Below are 20,661 nucleotides of genomic sequence, written 5' to 3'. Positions count from 1 at the left end.
GAAGTCGCGTCATACCTGGGTACTCAATGCATGCATGCATGCAAGTTTAGGTAGCTACCTCCTACTCAATGTGCTTAATGTAGAGGAAATTATTGGTTGCTGCCTTCTGCATTGTACCTTCTGCCTACCTCCAATAACCCCTAGCCCCCAAGCTGCAATACGACAATAAAAAGTCGGAAGCTGCATCTCACCCTCGGGGATTTTTTTTTCTTTTCTTCTAACTCACCATTTTCTTCACCGTGGCCTTGCGACATCTGCTTAGGGTTCTAACGAGTACGTCTACTCCCAGTAGACTACTCAAAATGGCATCCAAGCAAGCTACCCTAGGGTATGTGAAATCATCGCAGACCACCTTAGGGTGCGTCTTCCTTGATTTTCTTTGTCCGTCTTGTACTGGTGAGGTTCTCACTTGCTAACAATCACACCTCGCACCAGGAAGTTCTTTGGCCAGCCCAATGGCCCCAAGCCTGCACCACAGCAGTCCAAGCTTTCGTTCAGTACAAAGTCGAGTAAGAAGCCAAAGGAGGAACCAGAAGCTTCCGAGGACCAAGAACCAGCTTCGCCAAAGAGGAAAGCGAGCGCCGATGCGACTGAAAATGCCGATCAAAGCGCTGATCCTGCCAAAGGTGTGAACTGCTCTTTGCTGAACCAATTGTGAAAGCGCATTTAACTAATCTCGATGTAACTAGACACCAGAAAGCGATCTCGGTCTCCCTCCTCTCCAAAGGGCAAGGCGAAACAATCCTCTACAAAGATAAAAGTTGAAAATGAGGAGGAGCCTGAGGAAAAGGAGCTTGAAGAAGAAGCGCCTGTGGTAAAAAGACGACGAAGGGGTCGCCCCCGAATTGAGGATAAGGACGAAGACGAGACTATGGCCGACGCCGAGCCAGTCAAGCCCAAGAAATCACCCAAAAGCAAGAAAGCTTCTCCAAAGAAGTCCCCTGCTAAATCCACGTCCGATAAGGAAGAGTCACCGGTACCTAAGCAAGAGGATGATGATATCAAAGAGGAAGCTTCGGAATCCGCTTCTGAGATGGAAAAGGAGGAAAGTGAAGATGAGAAACCAGAGCTTAAATCTAAGGTCCGGGAAAAGCAGCAGACTAAGCTTCAGAGCAAGACGAAGGATGCGTATCCCGATTGGAAACCTGGAGCACCAGTGCCTTACGCTGCATTGTGCACAACTTTCTCACTTGTTGAGCTCACCTCAAAGCGACTTCAGATCACGGAATATTGCTCTCTATTCCTCCAACAAGTTTTACGCCTGACCCCCGATGACTTTCTTCCGACGGTATTATTGATGATCAACAAATTGGCTCCGGACTACGCAGGCATCGAACTTGGTATTGGCGAATCGCTTATCATGAAGGCCATAGGCGAAACGACAGGGCGTAGCTTAGAAGTTATAAAAGCTGACCAGAAAGAGATTGGCGACTTGGGTCTTGTTGCGGTCAAAAGCAGATCGACTCAACCAACTATGTTCAAACCCAAGCCGTTAACTGTCAGAGCTGTGCATAAAGGTCTAATGGACATTGCAACCGTGGCCGGAAACGGCGCTCAGGGCAGGAAAGTTGACGGAATCAAGAAGCTATTATCATCTGCTGATGCTCACTCGGCTGGCAAAGTCGATATCTACAAGGACAAAGGTGGTCCTAGCGAAGCCAAATATCTGATCCGGTTCTTGGAAGGGAAACTCAGATTGGGTTTGGCCGAAAAGACCGTCCTCGTTTCCATCGCACAAGCTATAATTTGTCACGAAGCAGAACAAAAAGGAAAAGTACCCAGCGCCAAGGAGATAGAAGAAGCAGAGGCTATGCTGAAGACGGTGTACAGGTTGGTGATATAGTTAAGCATTCACATTGATTGTTCTAACATGAAATAGTGAACTTCCCAGCTGGGATGTGATTATCCCCGCCATGGTCAAGAACGGCATCATGAGGTTGAAGGAGACTTGCAAGCTTCGCCCAGGAGTTCCTCTCAAGCCCATGCTTGCAAAGCCTACAAAAGCAATTACCGAGGTGCTAGATCGGTTTGAAGATCAGACTTTCACCTGCGAGTATAAGTATGACGGCGAGAGAGCGCAGATCCACTACGTTGCGAAAGACCATTCGGACGAGTATATTGACGCTCTTCCTGGTGCTGCCAAAGAAGCTGCTACGGGTGTCGCGTCTATCTTCTCTCGAAACTCAGAAGACCTGTCCAAGAAATATCCCGATATCCTTGCGAAGCTACACACCTGGGTCAAAGACGGCACCAAAAGCTTCGTGTTGGATTGCGAAACCGTCGCCTGGGATGTAAACGAGAAAAAGGTTCTCCCCTTCCAGCAGTTAATGACACGGAAAAAGAAGGACGTCAAGCTGGAGGACGTGAAAGTAAAAGTCTGCGTGTTTGCGTTTGACTTGTTATTCCTCAACGGGGAGGCCGTCGTCGAGAAGCCGCTCCGAGAACGTCGCGAGTTGCTTCATAGTGCTTTCCAACCAGTAGAAGGAGAGTTTGCATTCGCAACGCACATGAATGGTAGGGAGCTCGACGAAATCCAGGCTTTCTTAGATGAAAGTGTCAAGGCTTCTTGCGAAGGCTTGATGGTCAAGATGCTTGACGGTGCGGAGAGTGGGTACGAGCCCAGTAAGCGAAGTCGAAATTGGCTTAAGGTGAGATCTTATAAGTCCTATCTTATGGCTCTTTGCTAACAAAGGAGTAGATCAAGAAAGATTACCTTTCAGGAGTAGGTGACTCGCTTGATCTGGTAGTCCTCGGTGCCTACTATGGCAAAGGCAAGCGTACGTCTGTTTACGGTGCCTTCCTTCTCGCCTGCTATAATGCAGCTTCCGACACCTACGAGACTATCTGCAATATTGGCACCGGCTTTTCCGAGCAAGTTCTCGAAGACCTTCACAAGCAACTCTCAGAAATCGTTATTGATCGCCCAAAACCATTCTATGCGCACTCATCGGGTGGGCAGCATCAACCAGACGTCTGGTTTGAACCACGCTATGTCTGGGAAGTGCGAACGGCAGATCTAACGCTGAGTCCAAGGTATAAGGCGGGGTTGAAGGAGAATGTCGACCCGTCTGGTGAGAAGGGAATTAGCTTGCGGTTCCCTAGATTTATCAAAGTGAGAGATGATAAGAAACCGGACGAGGCGACAAGCAGCCGTCAAGTGGCGGAGTTATACAGAAAACAGGAAAGCGTCACAAAGAGTAAGGGTCCGTCTGTGGATGATGATTTCGAATACTAAGGAGGAACTGCTCATGATCTGGGCTATGACTTAGCTATTGATGTATCATCACCACCTAATAAGCTAGGCTATAATAGCCATGACGCGACTCGCCATCTCAACAACCATCTGATCTGATTTATCATTTTTTTTTTTTTGGTTTTTGGTTTTTTTCTTACATGTGACAGGAAGCCTACCTAGTGCACGGCCATATCAGCCCTTTAAGAGACTATAAGAGGCTTAACAAAAGCATTTACCACTCAAGATTGAGCAAGTGCCTACCGGCATCGCCTTCGAGTGAATTTAGCAATTCCTTGGAAGGTCTTGCATACCAAGACCTGCAGCGATACGGCTCGGATGTGTCTTTCCGCCGTAACTCCCGATCATTGCATGTATCATCCATTGTTGACGTGAAATAGGACCCCCTTTTCTACCCCCCTCCCCCAAGGATGGCTGCAGCTTTCCATTCAGGGGTATTTTATCATATATTTTATGAGTAACAGTGCGAGCTTTAAGATGAACCTGGTAGGGAACACTCATAATAGGTATTATAACACGTATACTGAACAATGCGAACTATCATAAAATCACTTCCTCCGTCCTGCTACGAAGTCACCTACCCAGCTTCGGCCAACACTAAAACTATTACTATATCTATTCATAAGTCGTATGCGTACTAGATATACAAAGAAAGGTCAGGTCTATTCTACATATCTCTCCTGTTTAGCGCCGCCGTCAGGACTAATATATACCTAGGTGGGTAGGTACCTAACTTTGCCTAGCCTAACCGTGATTTCACGATGCAGCATCCATCTCGACCACGTGTTGAAGCTCGGAACTCCGTTGCCTGACGATGGCACCGCTCTCTACTCCACGGAAAAAGTAAAGGAATCCTATCTAGGTACGATCATTCCGGTATCCTGCGGTGACACCTGCTCGTGACTTCTCGTGACTCGAGAGCTTCGTGTTAGGCATAGGTAGGCTTTTCTTGCCTTTAGATAGATAGATGGAGAGCCTATCGGTTTCGAAAGGGCCTAGCCTTTAGGTTCCACAACGCCTGGGTTCTGCGTGCGCAATCTCGAAATACCTTCGCGCGAACGGACGTGCGTCGCGACTTAGACTAGAATGCGGATGTTGCAACGACGATGAGGACGACGCATCGACTCGACACGTCAGGCTGCGACTACTGCTTTTCTCATGGACTAACTAACGTATTATTTCGTCTCTGTTGGTTCTTTCTTTTTTTTTTCTTTTTTTTCACTCTGTCCCGAGCCTGCTAGACTTTATCCTACTACCTAAACTAAACTCTCCTAATACATATTTCACAGAGTTAGCTAGCAGCGACGACGAAGAAGCAGCGAGATACTCAACTTTTGCGATATATCAAAGACCCAGGATAAATATACACACACACACACACATATATATATATATATACAACATCACCACCATACAAGCATAATCCACAGCTTTTCGCACCGTTCTCCCAAAGTTGCCATGAGCGCGCAAGAAGACGAGGAAGATCACGAGGCCGAGGAGATCCCTGCGACAACAACAACAACAATCGTCAAGAGCACTCCGGAACCGAGGCCATTATCATTACTACTATCACCACTGACCCGCCATTGTTTACCTCCCTTGCCATCACCTCCTCTTCCCCGAGAACGTCGTCCGCTCCCCCCACCCCCACCTCGTCCTCTTCCCCCAAATCGTCATCCTCGGTCTTCTCCTTCTCCGCATATGCCGCCACCACGACCGCCACGATCACCGCCCCCACCGCCCCCGCCCCCGCCCCCGCGGCCAAGAAGAATAAGTATAACGGCGACCACAGGCACGACGACAACGACGGAAGCCAAGACCACCAGCACCAGTACGTCACTGCCGACAACGCCGTCATCGCCACCAGCATCGCCATCACCATCGCCATCACCGCCACCGCCGCCACCGCCGCCACCGTTGTGGCCGTCGGATATGCTCGACTGCCCGTGCCCGTGCCACGACAACACCGCGCTGCACGAGGGCCGGCCGTGGGTCGGGTTCAGCAACGCCGGGTACGCGGCGTGCCCGCTGTGCTGGGTGGAGGCGTACACGCGCGCGCACGGCGGCGACCGCCGCTTCGGGCACGAGTGCGAGGCGTACCTGCGCCGCGCGGGGAAGGACCCGCGGGTCCCGCCTTCGAAGCAGTGTTCGTAGGGTTCGGTTCGTAGTAGGAGGAGGACGATAATACGATGCACATACATAGGTAGGTACCTATATTAGGTACCTACCTTGGTTCTAGGTACCTAGGGTCTTATGTGCCTATCCTACATTACATTACATACATACATATAAGATGCATACATCAGTAACTGCTAGGACAGAGGGGAATGGGATTGGAGTAGGAAATGCGAGATATGAGATAAATGAAAGGGGGGTCTCAATGGGGGGGATAATAGGGGAAGGGGGAAGGGAAGGGGTGGTTGAGGATACCGAGAACGAGGAGCGAGAGCTATGAATAAATAGTAGCCGAAGGGGAGTAGTGAGGTGAGGTAAGGGAGCATCGTCGAGAAGCGTGGGAGGATGGATACACGATTACTTTGATAGGGGACTATAGGGGGACCAAACAATGCGGTTTATCCCATCTACTTTATTGGAATGGCCGATGGTGGGTTAGCATGAGATAGATACCCTCTTGACTTTAGATTAGGTACCTAAGGTATCTAATGTTTTCAACTCCAATATTATTGGATTGTTTTTTACCTATATGCTATAGTTTATTACACCTCCCCGTCGATGGATGTTAAGGCCTGCAACGTTTCAACTTCTGTCAACTCCTCACCCACCAAGCCAAGCCAAATAATACCTATCACCCAAGAAGAAAAACCCTCTTTCATACAGTATAACAACAACACCAAGACCAAGACCAAGCAACCCACTCTCGGCAAGACTTGGCGAATACCCCCTTCAGAGGACCAATTCTCCCCAGCCCCTTGAAACTGTTTACGATCCAACTATCTTTAAGACTTCTTTTTTTTTAAAGATTGACATGTTGATGAAACCTCTAGTAATAACACACTACTGATCGACGAGGTATAAAATTAGCAATCCATCAAGCGTAGCTCATACGTGTGTAGTAGACCCCGCGAGATACCAAGATGCCAAGCCTTGGATGTCCTGTCATATACTAGGTAGGTAGGTACGTAGAAATGTTCAAGTGTCTTATGGTAAAGGACTATATGCCTTCCCCCATTCCCCTATCGAGATTATGAATAGGGGCCTAGTTAGGTAGTAATACAAACCAAGCATCGAAACTTACTGTAATATGGTCAAAAGTAGTGGACAGTCCGAGAAAGCTACTCCTGTATTCACATTTAAAAAAATCTGTACACGATAAATATAGGTAGGTATTTAATGTCTAATCTCTATATGAATTTATGTAAAATTCCGTATAAGCTTGGTGCTAAATCTCCGCCATCGACATGGCTATGTTAAGCGAAAGAACGCTACCACGGATATCACGCAACTACCTCCTAATGCACTTTCGATGTCCCGTCGGTCTTCTATACCGGAATCTCAATGCCATGGAAGAAAACAAATCTACTATTTCCAATTCGAAATAACTTATGTCACCCTAACGCCCTGCAAATGCTTTAATGCCATCCGTAATCCAGATCCGAACAACAGGGGTATAAATCTTCTCACTTATAGTATTGTGGCCAACGTAGCAATTCCAAAGGATAGGAATAGGACCGCTACCGAAACAGACGCGCTCGTCATCGCTGCACCATCCGTGTCACCACCTAAGTTGGCACCTCCACTGCCCGTGCCTCGTACGATTCCCTCCGTTGCCGTGACAGCATTAGCTACTGCGGTAGCATGAGGAATGCCCGTACCGCTGGGAATCTCCTCGACGTTCGACTCCGTCGTGTTGAAGTTGGTCTGTGCGATCGAGATCTCGTTATTTTCTAGGTCGTATACGACATAGGCTGATCGGAGGAAAGTGTCACCAAGCACGTTCGTTCCCGAACCGGCTGGGGCAATGCCAAACAGACATGCTTCCACACCATTTGAGAACGTAGGGCGCTCTCCCGTTGTCGTCACCAAATCTAGCACCAGTTCGTCCATTGCCACTGAGATCTTCGGCCCGGAAAATACGAAGTCGATCGTATCCGATTCGTTCTCTAGGGAACACGGCACGTACGCTGCCCCTTGGCTCGAGTCGTACTGCGCGTTAACTGCATCATAGATCCCCGAAACCATATCGTCGGGCAGATAGGTAAGCGAAGAGCCAGAGTCTAGCAGGACAGCAAGGGCCTGGTTGTCTGCGACGGTGTTGCCACCCACTGACAGAGATGTCAATGTAATCAAGAACTCTGAGAAGGTGCGGCCGTTGGATTGGATCGGAAGCGTCTGAAGACTTCCCGTATACTGCGCAGTATCGACTCCTCCAAACAGAATACTGCCTTTGTTCGCGTCCAAATCGTTCAACCAAAGACTGTAGGCATTTCTTTGGATCTGTCCAGCCGAGACCATTTTCATAGGAAGGTTCTCATAAGGATCCTTTCCTGCTCGACCGACTTGCACCTCGTTGGTGGCATATCCAATGCCGAGAATACCTTGCTCGGAACTGCTTGAATATCCAATTCCAAACTGGAACTTCTCCAGCGCCAAATCTCCGATTCTGATTGTGTCAGTAACATAATCTCCACTCGCCCCGGAACCATCGACGTAAGAAATGTTGAACCAGCTTCCCACATATTCATAAGTGCTCGAAGAATTGGCGTTATATGTTCCGGCGAAAGAGCAAGGCTCCGACCTCTGAGAGCAGAAGGACGAAGAGTCAGTGTTCACCCACAGATCACTGCTCCCTGTGTCCAGGTGCATGCGTATAGATTGAGGTGGCGTTCCTAATGTGCCATTCACGAAGTATAACGTCTCCTATTGGTGGCTTAGCAAGAGAGATATAGACCTGAAAGCCTAAGTAAGGTTCCCATATCATACCTCGTTGTCTAGTGTTGCTCTAAAAGTACCGTCTCTTCGCCGTAAACGGTCTCTTCTTAATGGATCGGATATGGTCTTCCGTTCTGTGGTCAAGCTTACAACTTTTGGGCGGCCGGTACTACTCTGTAAATTACGTGCATCTGCCGGAATAGCTGAGATACTTGCCACAAGGGCAAGTACTATTGTCGATTTCATATGGAAGATTGAAAATCGTTAAGACAGGTTAATCCCACCGGTCCAAAGCATACGATAACAGCACTAAATGCTATAACCTGAACATCAAAGGTAACTTCTATCAGTAGTTGCCTGGTTTGTCTAGTTATATGTACAGCCGTCCGTCTATGGCGAAGGAGGTGAAGGATGTATTAAGTACAGTGGAAACGGATTCGTAAGTCCTGCGAGGCCGGCCAGGGCTAAGAGTAGATAGATCTAAAGGTGTGAAAATAATCGGTTTAACGGACGGAAATAAGAAAAAATCGAGATCGCGGAAGGGAAGGGGGGGAACTGTTATTTGAAAAGAATAAAAAAAAAACAAATCCAGCAATCCAGTTGCTCGGCGTGGTGTGAATAGAAAACCCGGGGAGTTCGGTTGGCCGAATGTGCGAAGAACAAGAGTTGGAATAGGTAGCTGAGCCACGCCGGCTGAACCAAAGTACTTGAGGGACTCAGGATGGTATGCGCACGTATGCTTTGTGAATATGGACCGGGATTGTCAAATGGGAGGCGACCCTTACTTGGCACTCAAGTCAAAGTCAAGAATTAGGGGAGAGACCGTAGTGGGGAGTCCGCACATAGTGTTTAGACTTGGCGCATCTGACGCGCGTCCATCCAAATACTCATATTTTGCTGACTACCTCTCCTTTAAAAAGAGAAGTCAGGTGCTGTGAAAAATCCATTCGTAAGAATTGAAACTGGGCAGCTTATCCAGTGACGACCATAGGAGGGTAATTAGCTTCTTTGTTGTCGACGTAAGCAAAGCCATCTGGCATGATCCAGTACAGATGGATCCTGATACGGTTGGCAGTATCAAATGTTGGACCAGGGCTGTCAGGGTCACATTTTGTCCATTTCATTTATTTCCTTTATTTCGTCAGGGGCTTCCCAAGCTACAACGTCAAACAGCCCTAAGCACGGGTCTTGTAGAGCCGCCCAACTATTATTGTTTCACTGAGCTGAAAATAGTACCCAGATGCTCAGATCTCGTTGTTCTTAGCTGTGACCTACATAGTAGTCTGGTAGCATAGGTACTGCCCAGCCATGACTCCGATAGATAAACCGAACGCCTTCTGTAACGCAAGCTGATCGTTATTCAACGGTTGTCTTGGCATGGGATGAAATTTAATTAGTAGCAAGGCTGAGGCTTGGAAGAGCCGCTTGGCGGATACCCAAACGGATATAACGGAGATGCCTTTGTTAGACTTAATGCGAGAACCAATGGCATTGTAATAAATGCGCATTAGTTTCGGGTTAAGGTTCTTGGAGAGGGAAAAAAAAAAAAAAAAAAAAAAAAAAAAAAAAAAAAAGGAGAGAGAGAGAGAAAGAGAACACGTAAGGACGCGCAAGCTCGAAGAGTGTACCCAGTCATAATGAAGTACTTAACTGTAAATAGCACCCATCCCGAATACCAGGAAATCCATGACCCGCAAAGTGACACTTCAAAGTTCAAGTGACACTCGGGGAATTGTAAATGGAGAAGTTGACAAATCCAAAATGTTGGAACATTGTTAAAAAGTACGTAACCTACCTACCTGTAGTACACGTCGAGCCTTCCAATTGGAATGTTGTTACCTGGTTACATGTACATAAGCCCCTTCCTACGGAGTCTTCAATGTTGGAACATTAGCTTGGTTGTACGTACATTTGATTGAGGTCATCGCATTTGACGTGCATATTGTTCTCCTCCTGACCGTTTGAACTCTTAGGTAACAATCTTCATACGATGAGGCTTATTTGAAGGCGCCACAAAGGAAGCCACGTAATTACACGTACTGCACGTACTTAAACATCTATGGGTTAGGTTAGGTACCTCTCTACTATGTAAGTTGATTTGTATCCATGTACGCTTGTAGGTATCACCAGCTGCCAATCCAAAAGATCTCAGAGACAACTTGCTCGGAGACCATCCCGATATACTATTGAATTATGAAATTATTAAGGGCAAATCTTGGATCTTGGAAATCACCCTATAATTCCAGCTCTTCTCGGCTTCTCAGCAGGACTAAGCCGGAGATATATAAGATACTTCGTGACAGCCAATCAGCCCATAGATTATTCTTCTGCCTACAGCCCGCCCGTCTACCCCGCCTATGTCATACTAAGGGACGAGTAGATAGATGTTTAGAATCTATTTAAGGTAGAATACATAATACATTAAAGCCGCATTCGATGGTACATCTTACAGAAGAAGAGGGAGAGAGCTGTATTTCTTTGCTTTTGCTACTTGCCGTGCAGCAGTTTGTCTAGAGTGAATAAACTACCTCATATCAACAACCTCCTCAAGTCGAGTCGCAGTAGTCTTCAATGGCCCAGCAGACAGTTGTATCCGAGATGAACGCCGCACTCGCTGATATGGTCTATGAGGCCCGCTGGTCTGTCTCCTTCGCCTCCCTGGACTCAACAAGACACTGCATATACTGACCAAGTGACCATCTATGCAGCCCAGTATATGCCGTGCGTATCCGAGTCCCATAGCCCCCTATTTCACCGTTGCCAATGCCATGCCATGCCTCACAACAATACCATCTCTAACCTCTTGCAACCCCCCCACAGTCCTTCTTCGGAGCCATGGGCTGCGCATCGTCCATCATCTTCACCGTCCTAGGCGCATCCTACGGCACCGCCAAATCAGCCGGCGCGATTTTTTCCTCGGGGATAATCCGCCCAGATCGGCTGATGCAGAACACGTATGCTTTCTTCCTTCCCCCCTCCCCCCTCCCCTTTCGCATCCTCCATGTCTTCCATTAGAGGTACCTATATACCACATAGGTATACCACCCTCCGGGCCGAGAAAAGCACCGCTGACAATTAGGCCTTGTCCACATGCACACGTGCAGACTCTGCGCCATCATGGCCCAGATCCTCTCCATCTATGGCCTCGTGGCCAGCGTCATCATCTCGGGCGACCTCATCGAGAAGATGCCCCTACACCAGGGCTTCCTCCAGCTGGGCGCGGGCATCAGCGTCGGGCTCAGCGGCCTCGCGGCTGGGTTTGCTATTGGCATAGTTGGAGACGCGGGAGGTAAGCTTTTTTTTTCTCTTTCTTTTGCTTCTTCTTTCTACTTCCAAAGAAAGAGGTGGTTATAATCGAATACCTTAGCTAGCTAGCTAGGTACTATAAGTCTCGAGGCTGATAAAGTGCTAACCTACCGTACGTAGTGAGAGCTAGCAGCCAGCAGCCGCGACTCTACATCGGCATGGTCCTGATCCTAATCTTCGCCGAAGTCTTGGGCCTCTACGGCGTTATTGTCGGGATCCTCATGTTAACTAAATCGAAGGAGAACGTCACTCAGTGTCTGTACTGATCTAACCTGGCAAACCCCCACGGGGCGTAATACGTATATCATGGTATACATGTGAAAAAAACGCGGGTCTGTGGGGGTGCCTCGGTGTACGCAAGTTTCTGTAACAATATATAAGAGTTAAACGCTACGAACTACTCGCCTGGTCCCTTGACTTGCCTAGTTAGAGTTTAAAAGTTCCAATTTCTCAAACCTCAGCATGACTGCTGTGAACATATAAGTTTGGCGTGATAAGTGAATCGTATTGAAAGCATAATCTTCGGTTATTTCGTAGACTCCCGAACTCCGTTAAAGATTCTAATCCGGCCAGGCTCTCGTAATGTATTGGTATGTTTCCTCTTATTGTTGATTATCCATTCAGAAGAGGCAAACCATGGCAACCTTATAAGACAATATAATCATCGCCAGGGCGGTTCCGGGCCTTACCCTTATTGTAACCCAGTCCCTGCTGGTTTTCCCTCTGGACGCTCTACGTCTCATCGATCTTATCAACCTCGGCCTTCGCCTCCTCCCATGTTTCCTTATTCTTCCTCGCCCATTCAATTTGACTCTTCGCGTAGGCCAGCTTTAATTCACAGTTAGCAATCTTGTAATATTAGATATAAGGAAGGCAGCGAAATGAACTTACCATATAGCGTCTCAGGTCGTCTTCTTTCTCGTTTTGGAATCTCTTTAGATCTTGTAAGATGCTTGCACTCGCATCCTTCACATCCTGTGCCGCTGCTACCTGAGCTTGTTCCAGTTGCTCTATACTCTCGCGCGTCTTTCCTATAGCGTCGCGCCGAGTTCTCTCTGGGTCTACATCAGCAACACCTTGTATCGCATGACGTATTGGGCCAAATATCTTGTTGGTAATAGAATTGCTGCTAGGAACCTTCTTATGGTTCGAACTAGAGGTTCTCTCAGGAGCTCCTACTCTGGCTGAAGGTACCGAAGAAACATCTGCATGACTCGGGAGGAAATCCGAATCAATAGATGCTGTATCCTCTCCACTGCCTTCCCTGTGGTGTGACGTTGACGTTTCTCTCATACTAACCGATCTTCGAGGTGCATGGACCTGATAACTTCCCCCGATTTGTTGGCTGCTGCTGAGATATTGGTCAATTCGCTTAGCCTCGGCCTCGCTACTCTCCAGCTGTTCTAGGAGGGCCTTTTTCTTGAGGAGTTCGTCGTTGGCCATTTCTTGCTGTACCCTCTTCAAGATCCTGTATCGTAAGACGTTACGAACGACCCCCGCAAACTGTGCGCTCTCTCTCATAGGCTCAGCGAAGCTCGCCCCCAGGGAACTCGAAAGTTCCTCCGTTGCGATGTATGAAGAATCGGCAGCTTGACCTACTCTCTCAATAGCTGCAGCTAGGGATGGAGACGGCTCGGAGAGCGCGAAAGCGTTGTATTTGGCGCCTAGATCCGAAAGATCACTTGCCAAAGAACTCAAATGGCTCAGCGTCCGCCTGTTGACTTTTTCCATCGGACCCATTAGCGCTTGCTCTAGTTCTTTGATTGATGCTTCATAGGTGATAAAGTACGGGTCTAATTCCTGTTCGCTTAAGCCATGGGCTTCAGGGGGGAACCGGCGCAATATCTGAGAAGCAAGAGTGCTAGAACTATCAAACACCGGACCGGGAGGCTGGTTCACGGGCGTCTTCAGCTTGGCAGAAGCAGCCGGGACTGGCAGATACGAATGCGCTGGCGTAGGATTCGCTGTATCCAGTGGCGGGGCTTTCATAATCGACTTTGGGATAGATGAGACAGGATGCGAGTGCAACACTTCATTCTGTCATTCAAATTAGCCATGACAATGCGCCTAGGTGATATGATTGCGCGGCATACCCAGCTAACGTTCGGGTCTAGGAATTTCCATAGAACCCCGTCGTCCCGAACTTGCTCCATCCGTCGGCAGCGGTTCAAAAATACAGTTAGCATGCGCTTCCGTAAATCTATGATCTGCTGGTCCTGCTTCGCATTGGTAGGGTTCGCGGCGTAATCGGCCATGGTATGCTTTTCGGGAATCGGTGGAATAATAAGGGTAGGGTGAAGCCTAGTCAGCGCATCGCGTAAAGATGCAAATTCAGAGTATCGGCGCCGGACTTCGAGGTCCTGCGTCTCATGTGAGTATGAAAAGTTACTGCGAAGCCGGGCATATACATACTCCCGTTCTGATCGTATAAACGATATACTTGCCGCCACTCTCCATGCTCTTTCCGGCATCGGTGATTATGATAGGAAGCTCTGGATTTTCGTAGAGAATCTGCTCAATCCGGCTATCATAACCACCTGGTTTCCTCCGCGGCACTTGATTATTCTGAGTCCCATATTCCTCATCGCTATCGGGGTTCGTAGTATGCTGATGCTGCCCGTAGGTAGTAGGCGGCGAGATATCTTCGCTGGTAGAAGACGGGGTATTCGGGCGATGTTGTTGGTCTACATATTCCCAGTCGGGATCAGCCTCGTCAGGAGAGTCATCCAACGCTATGTTTTCCCACATTATTTCTCCTCGATCCAGGTAGGGTTTAAAGAAGGCGGGTAGAACTTACAGTTGCGAGAGCCTGGAGAAGTAGGGTGTGCAGAAGAGGAGGTTATGGAATCACGACGCTCAAAGCTTGTGCCATAAGGGTTATTATCTTCTTCGTCGTTCCACATCTCGATTCACTTGCTTTCGCAATAATGAGTTTAACAAAGCCGTACTCAAGTGGTTTCCAACGGGGAGGGTCTCAGATGGAACTTATACGCATCTAGTCGTCAGGGTGTTGCGACGTGCGTCAACGATAGGAGCGAATGTGGGGGAGGGGAGAATGGATAAACGGGCGCAAGCTGAAAAATTAGGTGCTCCTAACATCAATTAAGAGCAACAGGCTTGTAATACTAAGTATTGTGAAGCCCGTAAGGATCCCTTATAGAGTTTCGAGTTATTTGACGATCTATGCGCGTCGTAGTTTTATAGTGGAATAGAACTTATGGGGTCTGCTATGTAGTGGTATGTAGTGGTAAATAAGGTAAAGGTACCTGCTGCGGATTGTGGAAACTTGGAAGCCTTGTGCGATTACTACTATTAACCACTACGTACCTCAGAAATACTATGGAGGTAGGATGTGACTGCTGGGTGAGGTCATGTTTTACAGCGGTTGAGCCATGCTTTCCACGCTAACGCTAACCCTTTATAGTGGATAGTATCTCAGCTAAGAGATCTTAATGCTCAAATGTAGTTAGCGCTGAACTTGCCTACTATGTACATAGTACTACCCTCCGTTAATTGAATTGATTTCACGTAGGTACCTAGTCCAGAAAAGGCCATTAAAGGAGGTTTCGCCTATATTTTAATGATATTGATATTGAAGCCTTTGAATATTCAGCTGGTAATTTTCATCTATTACGGCCTATCATTTTGTAAATACTTGGAAGCAGTGTGATACCAGGAACGCACTGAGAACGACCATGCATGAGCATACGATTCGTAGAGGCCATGCTATCTCAGCTTAAAATGAAGTGAATCCTTGCGTAACTCTTTCAGATATTAAACTGAAAAAGAACATATCAGTTTGGTCTAAGTTAAAAGGCAAAAAGAGAGCTGGAAAATGAAAGAAAGAAATTTCAGACATTGGAAGGTCGTACCAATATCCAGGGCCGCGGGGCGAGCTGAATTATGTCATCGCCTTAATTATGGCTGCCAAGTTACATAGTATAGTCAGTCAGTACCTGACTTCTTACCCCACCAATTTGACCAATTCTACGTGACACTTAATTCCGTGGACATGAACGGACAAGATAGTCTTGTAGTTACATCTTAAAATCCGTACTCTAGAATTTGTCCTTATTTAGCCTCCCACCGGGCTCATCGAAGATATCAGAATAAATCATTGGTTTTAAAGCCTTGGAGTATATGGATGTAAAATATGGGAGAAATACTAACAAATAACGCCGTGCCAATTGTAAAACCCTTCTTTATATCACCACAAAGCCAAGAACCATGTGATCTAATAATATACCTCTTACATGAGCCTCTACTAGCCCACTAGAGCTGCTATTCTATTTCCCCAATTCTCCAACGGAACAATAACCCCTATTCGTACCGTGCTACCCTTCATCCGCGAGTTGCCTGCCGTAGCATCACAATTGAATACCTAAGCTTTATTTAGCAAATCGTAACTCATGTTTAGAAAAGATTCGTCAACCTACGTGACAATACCTCCTATCGCAATGAATACGCCTATGATTGATTTGTCGCCAACGGACCTACCAGATGTAGCCCAGCCCAATGCCACTATGAGACATGTCTTTAGGTGTCCTACAACAGTGCTTGAAACTGGTCCTGTTTGTCCGATAATGAAAAATTGAGATAGATTGATCAAAGCGGCAAAAACGCCAGACTATTATATTAGCTACAAGCTTGCTAATGCAGTTCTCTTCATCTTACCGTTAATATCATGAGCCACCGAGCTTTCGGGACTTCCGTCCATGTGGGGAACGTATCCACGAAAGGGATGACATAAAGTAGGAGGAATGCTGAAACCGGCGCCTGGTTGAAGAGCAGTTGCATGCTCGACACTTTCAGCTTCCGCTGATAGCTTTTGATCCATACGGTATATAGCGACGAGGCGAATATGCCACTGAATGCGAATACAACGCCCAAACTTGACGTGCTCTTGACATTGGCGCCATTCGTCGGGAGCGAGTCATAATAAGAAACCATACCAACACCTAAGCAAGCAGGGATAAGAGCTAGAATAGCATTTCGAGGTAACATGGATCTATATAAAAGAAGATCCATAGTTGCAACAGTTGGAGTAAGTAGAATGCGCGCGACCTGATAGAAAGTAACGGAAGAAAAGGCTAACGATAAATTTGGGAGGATAACGTTCAGTGACATGGCGACAGAAAGGGGGATAATATCTCGCAGAGCAATACGACGAGAAGTGAAGTACGCGAAGCGAGGTCGCGACAATGTGAAAAGAAGCAACCACGTCATAAAGAAGTGGAAAGCAGCAAATGATAACTGCGCGAGCTTCAAAGAAGGGTCTGAGAAGATGGCCTTGTTTGTGAAAACCTAGCAAGATATAGAAGTTAGATACACCGGTAAGATAGGAATAAGAGGAATTCATACAATTCCTATCGTCGCTAAAGTGTTTACTACTATCCAGAAAATGGCCCAGCCAAAACGACTTTCTGGGGGAGTCTGGGTAATTTGGTAGCCAGTTCCCTTCTCTAGTAGTCCATCGCGTTCCTCGACGCCCCCAACATTGCCTTCGCCTACAGCAATTTGCCGAGACTTATAATCATCGTCAATGCCGTCGAAACTGCTGAGCCTCTCATTCTGATTTGGATTTATTGTGGATGACGAAGCAGTAGACGAGGGTCGTGTAGGGTAACCACTCAAATATGCCATGTCTTGCGCTGCTCGACATGTGTCGGGATCTGCCCAGCTTCCCGTCGCCCACGGTTGGTAGATCTAATCATGTGGATGAGGGAAGCTAGTGAGCTCGGTATTAAAAGAAAGTGAGAGGTTATACCAGAGTTTTGAAATGTGAGATGACCGTTTCTGGTGATGATAATGGACAGATTCCAGGATGAAGATGAGACCAAACTCAATTGGAACAGTTTGTGGTTTGGTCACACTGGCTGCTACCTATTTTAGCCGATCGCTAGGCGGGAACGGAACGTGGAGACTACTAAACTTTACGTGCCTAACACACGTACGGGGAAGACCTAACCTTAGGTACCTGTAATGCCAGGTATTGTACCTTACAGTGGCAGGTAAGCTCTATGTTACAAGGGGTGCCGGGCAGCCGACTTGTTTGAATTGCAGGATAGTGAGATGCAGGATTGGCATCTTATTAATAAATGGACTTGAATTACACCTGGAAGTTGGAACTGCTGACAAGGGACGCTGCAACCGACATGTACATATTTCATCGTATCAACTTAAATGCACCTTCGTATATATCTGTACCAATTGAGAATGGAAAGCAGAATTCACCTATCTAAACAAATATGGTATCAGGTCACTGATACCAATTGTGATACATATTTATCCATGCAGTATGTACTTCTATATTCCGAGTAAGCATATACGAATAGCTTCATTGTATAATAGGTACCTGGTGTACCTCCCGCTTTATACAATTTCGACTAGGTACCTAGGTAGGTATTGATTTGAAGGAAATATACCTGTTCCTGCTGTTTCATAGAATATACCTAGGTGATTTCCCCGATGTTAGGTAGTTCTATCCATAGGACGACGATATTGTAAGTTCCTTGTTCTAACGAAACTCTTAAAATAAAGGAAAGAGCTATGAATATCACACTCGTGCACAAGGCACATAATATGTACTTCTAAGTCCGGTATAGGGCCATAATGTGAGCTAAAGAGGATATAAAGTCTAATAAGGTAACTTATAGCAGTATTGATGTTGACGTGCTGCTTCAATGTAGATTAGGTACTTAGGTACCTGTACCTACGTCGTGGTCTGGCGGGCTCCAGCTGCATGAATGTGGGTCTCCATGCTACAAGTTGCGTGTGTACCTGCTTTTAAACCTCATGGTCGATCGCTGCCGATCGATAGTTCCTTATTAAATTATCTTAATTGTTTAAGAGAACGCGCTGCCATTCGTTTCACTCTGATCGATTCATTTTCAATATGTAAATTTGCCTATACTTTACGAGATTTGCTCGTGATTTCCTGTCGTTATCTTTTACGAGGCTCCAGACATAAGCCGGCTATTGTGCCTTTGCGCCGAGTACCTATTATCAAGGTATTTAGCGAACATTGAAGTCTTCATACAAACTCGGACTGCATCGACTTGCAACCTACAACCGGCTGTACAAAAGATCTGCATCTGGATATCGGATATCTGTCCACCCTAGAATCCTGCTTGTGCCAGGCAAAGAAAAGAACGGACCTTGTTCCACGCATTTCTCCCAATTATCCAGATCGTATTGCACTTTCGACTTCTTCTTTTATTACTACAAGATCCTAAAGGATTTTCGTACATTTACCCTACACATTTTCGAGTCTTGGACTGGTCCACCGGCGAATTTCTGGGTTCTTATTCTGCACGCTATGGCCACGCTACATCTAAATGGCACCACCAATGGGGTGCAGTGTAAGTGCTTTGCCCATGACGTCGCCGATACTGGCCGAGACAGCTTACCATATTGTATATTTAGCTCCTAATAGTAAAACCACGAAGCCTAGGTTCTTCGAGGATTATGGCATTTGGAAGCAGGCTCCTATCTTGACTGGATCCACAAAGTTTGATACCCTACCGGATGTTAAGAATATTATGATCACTGGCGGTGCCGGTTTCATGTAAGTCTTTGAGAGCCTCAAGGTTCCACATCGCAGCTAACAAATGACCGAAGAGCTTGTTGGCTCGTTCGTCATCTCACCTTGACCTACCCTGAGGCCTACCATATCGTGTCCTTCGACAAATTGGATTATTGCTCATCTTTGAACAATACCCGCATGCTCAATGATAAGCGAAATTTTACTTTCTACCATGGAGACATCACCAACCCTTCAGAAGTGCTCGATTGTATGGAGCGCTTCAACATCGACACCATATTCCATTTCGCAGCTCAGTCACATGTCGACTTGAGTTTCGGGAACTCATATGGGTTTACTCATACGAACGTGTATGGCACTCACGTTATGTTGGAGAGTGCGAAGAAGATTGGAATTAAGCGATTTATCCACGTGTCTACCGATGAAGTATACGGAGAGGTAAAAGACGACGACGATGACTTGATGGAGGGAAGTATTCTGTCCCCGACTAATCCTTATGCCGCGAGCAAAGCTGCCGCCGAAATGCTTGTTCATTCTTACATGAAGAGTTTCAAGCTCCCAGTCATTATTGTCAGAAGCAATAACGTCTATGGGCCGCATCAATTCCCCGAAAGTAAGAGTCATTTCTAGACAACATGGAGGACACGCACCTGACTAACCACCAAACAGAAATAATTCCCAAATTCATCTGCTTGTTGAACCGGCAGAGGCCCACAGTGCTCCATGGAGATGGGAGTCCTACCCGAAGATATTTATATGCTGGCGATGCGGCTGATGCATTTGATACAATCTTACATAAGGGCACTCTCGGCCAGGTCTATAATGTAGGATCACATGATGAGATATCTAACATCCAACTATGTAGAATGGTGTTGAAAGAGATGGATATTCCCTACGAGAGCCAAGAGGACTTCAACAAGTGGGTCAAATATACGCACGACAGGCCGTTTAACGATCATCGATACGCCATCGATGCTACTAAACTTCGACGTCTCGGTTGGGATCAGAAGACGTCCTTCGCTGACGGGTTGAAGATCACCGTTGACTGGTATAAGCGTTTCGGCGAAGAATGGTGGGGTGACATTAGCAAAGTCCTCAGCCCTTTCCCGATCGTCGTGGAAGCCGAAGTGATGTCCGATAAAGAGGAGATATGCGATGAGCCTCAGTTACCAAAGAAACGAAAGTCACCTGGATAATGGTAATGGAGCCGAGACCCACTTCCGGATTGGAATGATGACCTCCATACGTTTCCGGTACGACAGAAAATACGTGGTTTGGGAGTTATGGTAAATCCGGGCAACGAATCGTATGGTTTTAGGATTTTAGAGGGCGTCGTTTTATGTGGCGTCTTAGACCGAAGAAGATATAAGCGACAAGAATATTGCCATTGCTGGTTACTTAAAGGGATTATTTCGTCAAGTATTTGATAAAGCTATTAGACGATGGAAGTTTATAATGAACTCACAGCAAACCTACCGCTATAAGCTACTATGATGTTACCCAGATGCGAGTGTTAGGGTGTTGGTTAAATATCTGCTAATCGCGCTTCTACCTGCCTGTTAATATCCATGTATGGAAATGTTATGTATTGTCGTTTTCTGCAAGTTCCCCTATTCGGGACTACTTATCCGGCATTTCAGGCATTATATAGTGTAATACCTCGTCTAGC

At 46.8% G+C, this 20,661-nt stretch overlaps 7 protein-coding genes across 7 annotated transcripts; 4 read left to right on the top strand and 3 right to left on the bottom strand.

Moving 5' to 3' along the window:
• Nucleotides 1–302: 302 nt before the first annotated feature.
• F4812DRAFT_459872 (ATP-dependent DNA ligase) lies at nucleotides 303–3,235 on the top strand (the record flags this gene model as incomplete). The annotated part of the gene is made up of 5 exons (XM_047937620.1): nucleotides 303–328; nucleotides 436–626; nucleotides 690–1,830; nucleotides 1,880–2,648; nucleotides 2,699–3,235. The coding sequence occupies 5 exons, from the start codon at nucleotides 303–305 to the stop codon at nucleotides 3,233–3,235; spliced, it is 2,664 nt and encodes an 887-aa protein (XP_047789336.1).
• Nucleotides 3,236–5,032: 1,797 nt separating this feature from the next.
• F4812DRAFT_430806 (uncharacterized protein) lies at nucleotides 5,033–5,657 on the top strand. Its single transcript, XM_047934388.1, has one exon. It carries the CDS (start codon nucleotides 5,186–5,188, stop codon nucleotides 5,405–5,407), a length of 222 nt encoding a protein of 73 aa, XP_047789335.1. The 5' UTR covers nucleotides 5,033–5,185; the 3' UTR covers nucleotides 5,408–5,657.
• Nucleotides 5,658–6,563: 906 nt separating this feature from the next.
• F4812DRAFT_45881 (acid protease) lies at nucleotides 6,564–8,792 on the bottom strand. Its single transcript, XM_047937421.1, has 2 exons — nucleotides 8,195–8,792; nucleotides 6,564–8,131 (listed from the first exon to the last, which is right to left on the bottom strand). The coding sequence occupies exons 1-2, from the start codon at nucleotides 8,387–8,389 to the stop codon at nucleotides 6,896–6,898; spliced, it is 1,431 nt and encodes a 476-aa protein (XP_047789334.1). The 5' UTR covers nucleotides 8,390–8,792; the 3' UTR covers nucleotides 6,564–6,895.
• A 1,838-nt stretch (nucleotides 8,793–10,630) lies between these two features.
• Nucleotides 10,631–12,011, top strand: F4812DRAFT_45801 (V-type ATPase). Its single transcript, XM_047937280.1, has 5 exons — nucleotides 10,631–10,782; nucleotides 10,852–10,864; nucleotides 10,964–11,097; nucleotides 11,248–11,432; nucleotides 11,570–12,011. Exons 1-5 carry the CDS (start codon nucleotides 10,715–10,717, stop codon nucleotides 11,713–11,715), a joined length of 546 nt encoding a protein of 181 aa, XP_047789333.1. The 5' UTR covers nucleotides 10,631–10,714; the 3' UTR covers nucleotides 11,716–12,011.
• A 170-nt stretch (nucleotides 12,012–12,181) lies between these two features.
• Nucleotides 12,182–14,352, bottom strand: F4812DRAFT_451393 (uncharacterized protein; the record flags this gene model as incomplete). Its single annotated transcript, XM_047936200.1, has 5 exons — nucleotides 12,182–12,277; nucleotides 12,341–13,486; nucleotides 13,543–13,809; nucleotides 13,862–14,181; nucleotides 14,247–14,352. 5 exons carry the CDS (start codon nucleotides 14,350–14,352, stop codon nucleotides 12,182–12,184), a joined length of 1,935 nt encoding a protein of 644 aa, XP_047789332.1.
• A 1,148-nt stretch (nucleotides 14,353–15,500) lies between these two features.
• Nucleotides 15,501–17,503, bottom strand: F4812DRAFT_430791 (TPT-domain-containing protein). Its single transcript, XM_047934387.1, has 4 exons — nucleotides 16,811–17,503; nucleotides 16,124–16,753; nucleotides 15,886–16,076; nucleotides 15,501–15,830 (listed from the first exon to the last, which is right to left on the bottom strand). Exons 1-4 carry the CDS (start codon nucleotides 17,090–17,092, stop codon nucleotides 15,791–15,793), a joined length of 1,143 nt encoding a protein of 380 aa, XP_047789331.1. The 5' UTR covers nucleotides 17,093–17,503; the 3' UTR covers nucleotides 15,501–15,790.
• A 1,119-nt stretch (nucleotides 17,504–18,622) lies between these two features.
• F4812DRAFT_45757 (NAD(P)-binding protein) lies at nucleotides 18,623–20,501 on the top strand. The gene is made up of 4 exons (XM_047937189.1): nucleotides 18,623–18,810; nucleotides 18,875–19,016; nucleotides 19,070–19,605; nucleotides 19,662–20,501. Exons 1-4 carry the CDS (start codon nucleotides 18,768–18,770, stop codon nucleotides 20,186–20,188), a joined length of 1,248 nt encoding a protein of 415 aa, XP_047789330.1. The 5' UTR covers nucleotides 18,623–18,767; the 3' UTR covers nucleotides 20,189–20,501.
• The last annotated feature ends 160 nt before the right edge of the window (nucleotides 20,502–20,661 follow it).

Source organism: Daldinia caldariorum (genome assembly GCF_022478825.1).
Source record: "Daldinia caldariorum strain CBS 122874 unplaced genomic scaffold F4812scaffold_10, whole genome shotgun sequence".
Taxonomy (NCBI): Eukaryota; Fungi; Ascomycota; class Sordariomycetes; order Xylariales; family Hypoxylaceae; genus Daldinia; species Daldinia caldariorum.
Note: the sequence above shows the minus strand (reverse complement) of the source record. Positions and strands in the feature narration are given on the sequence as shown.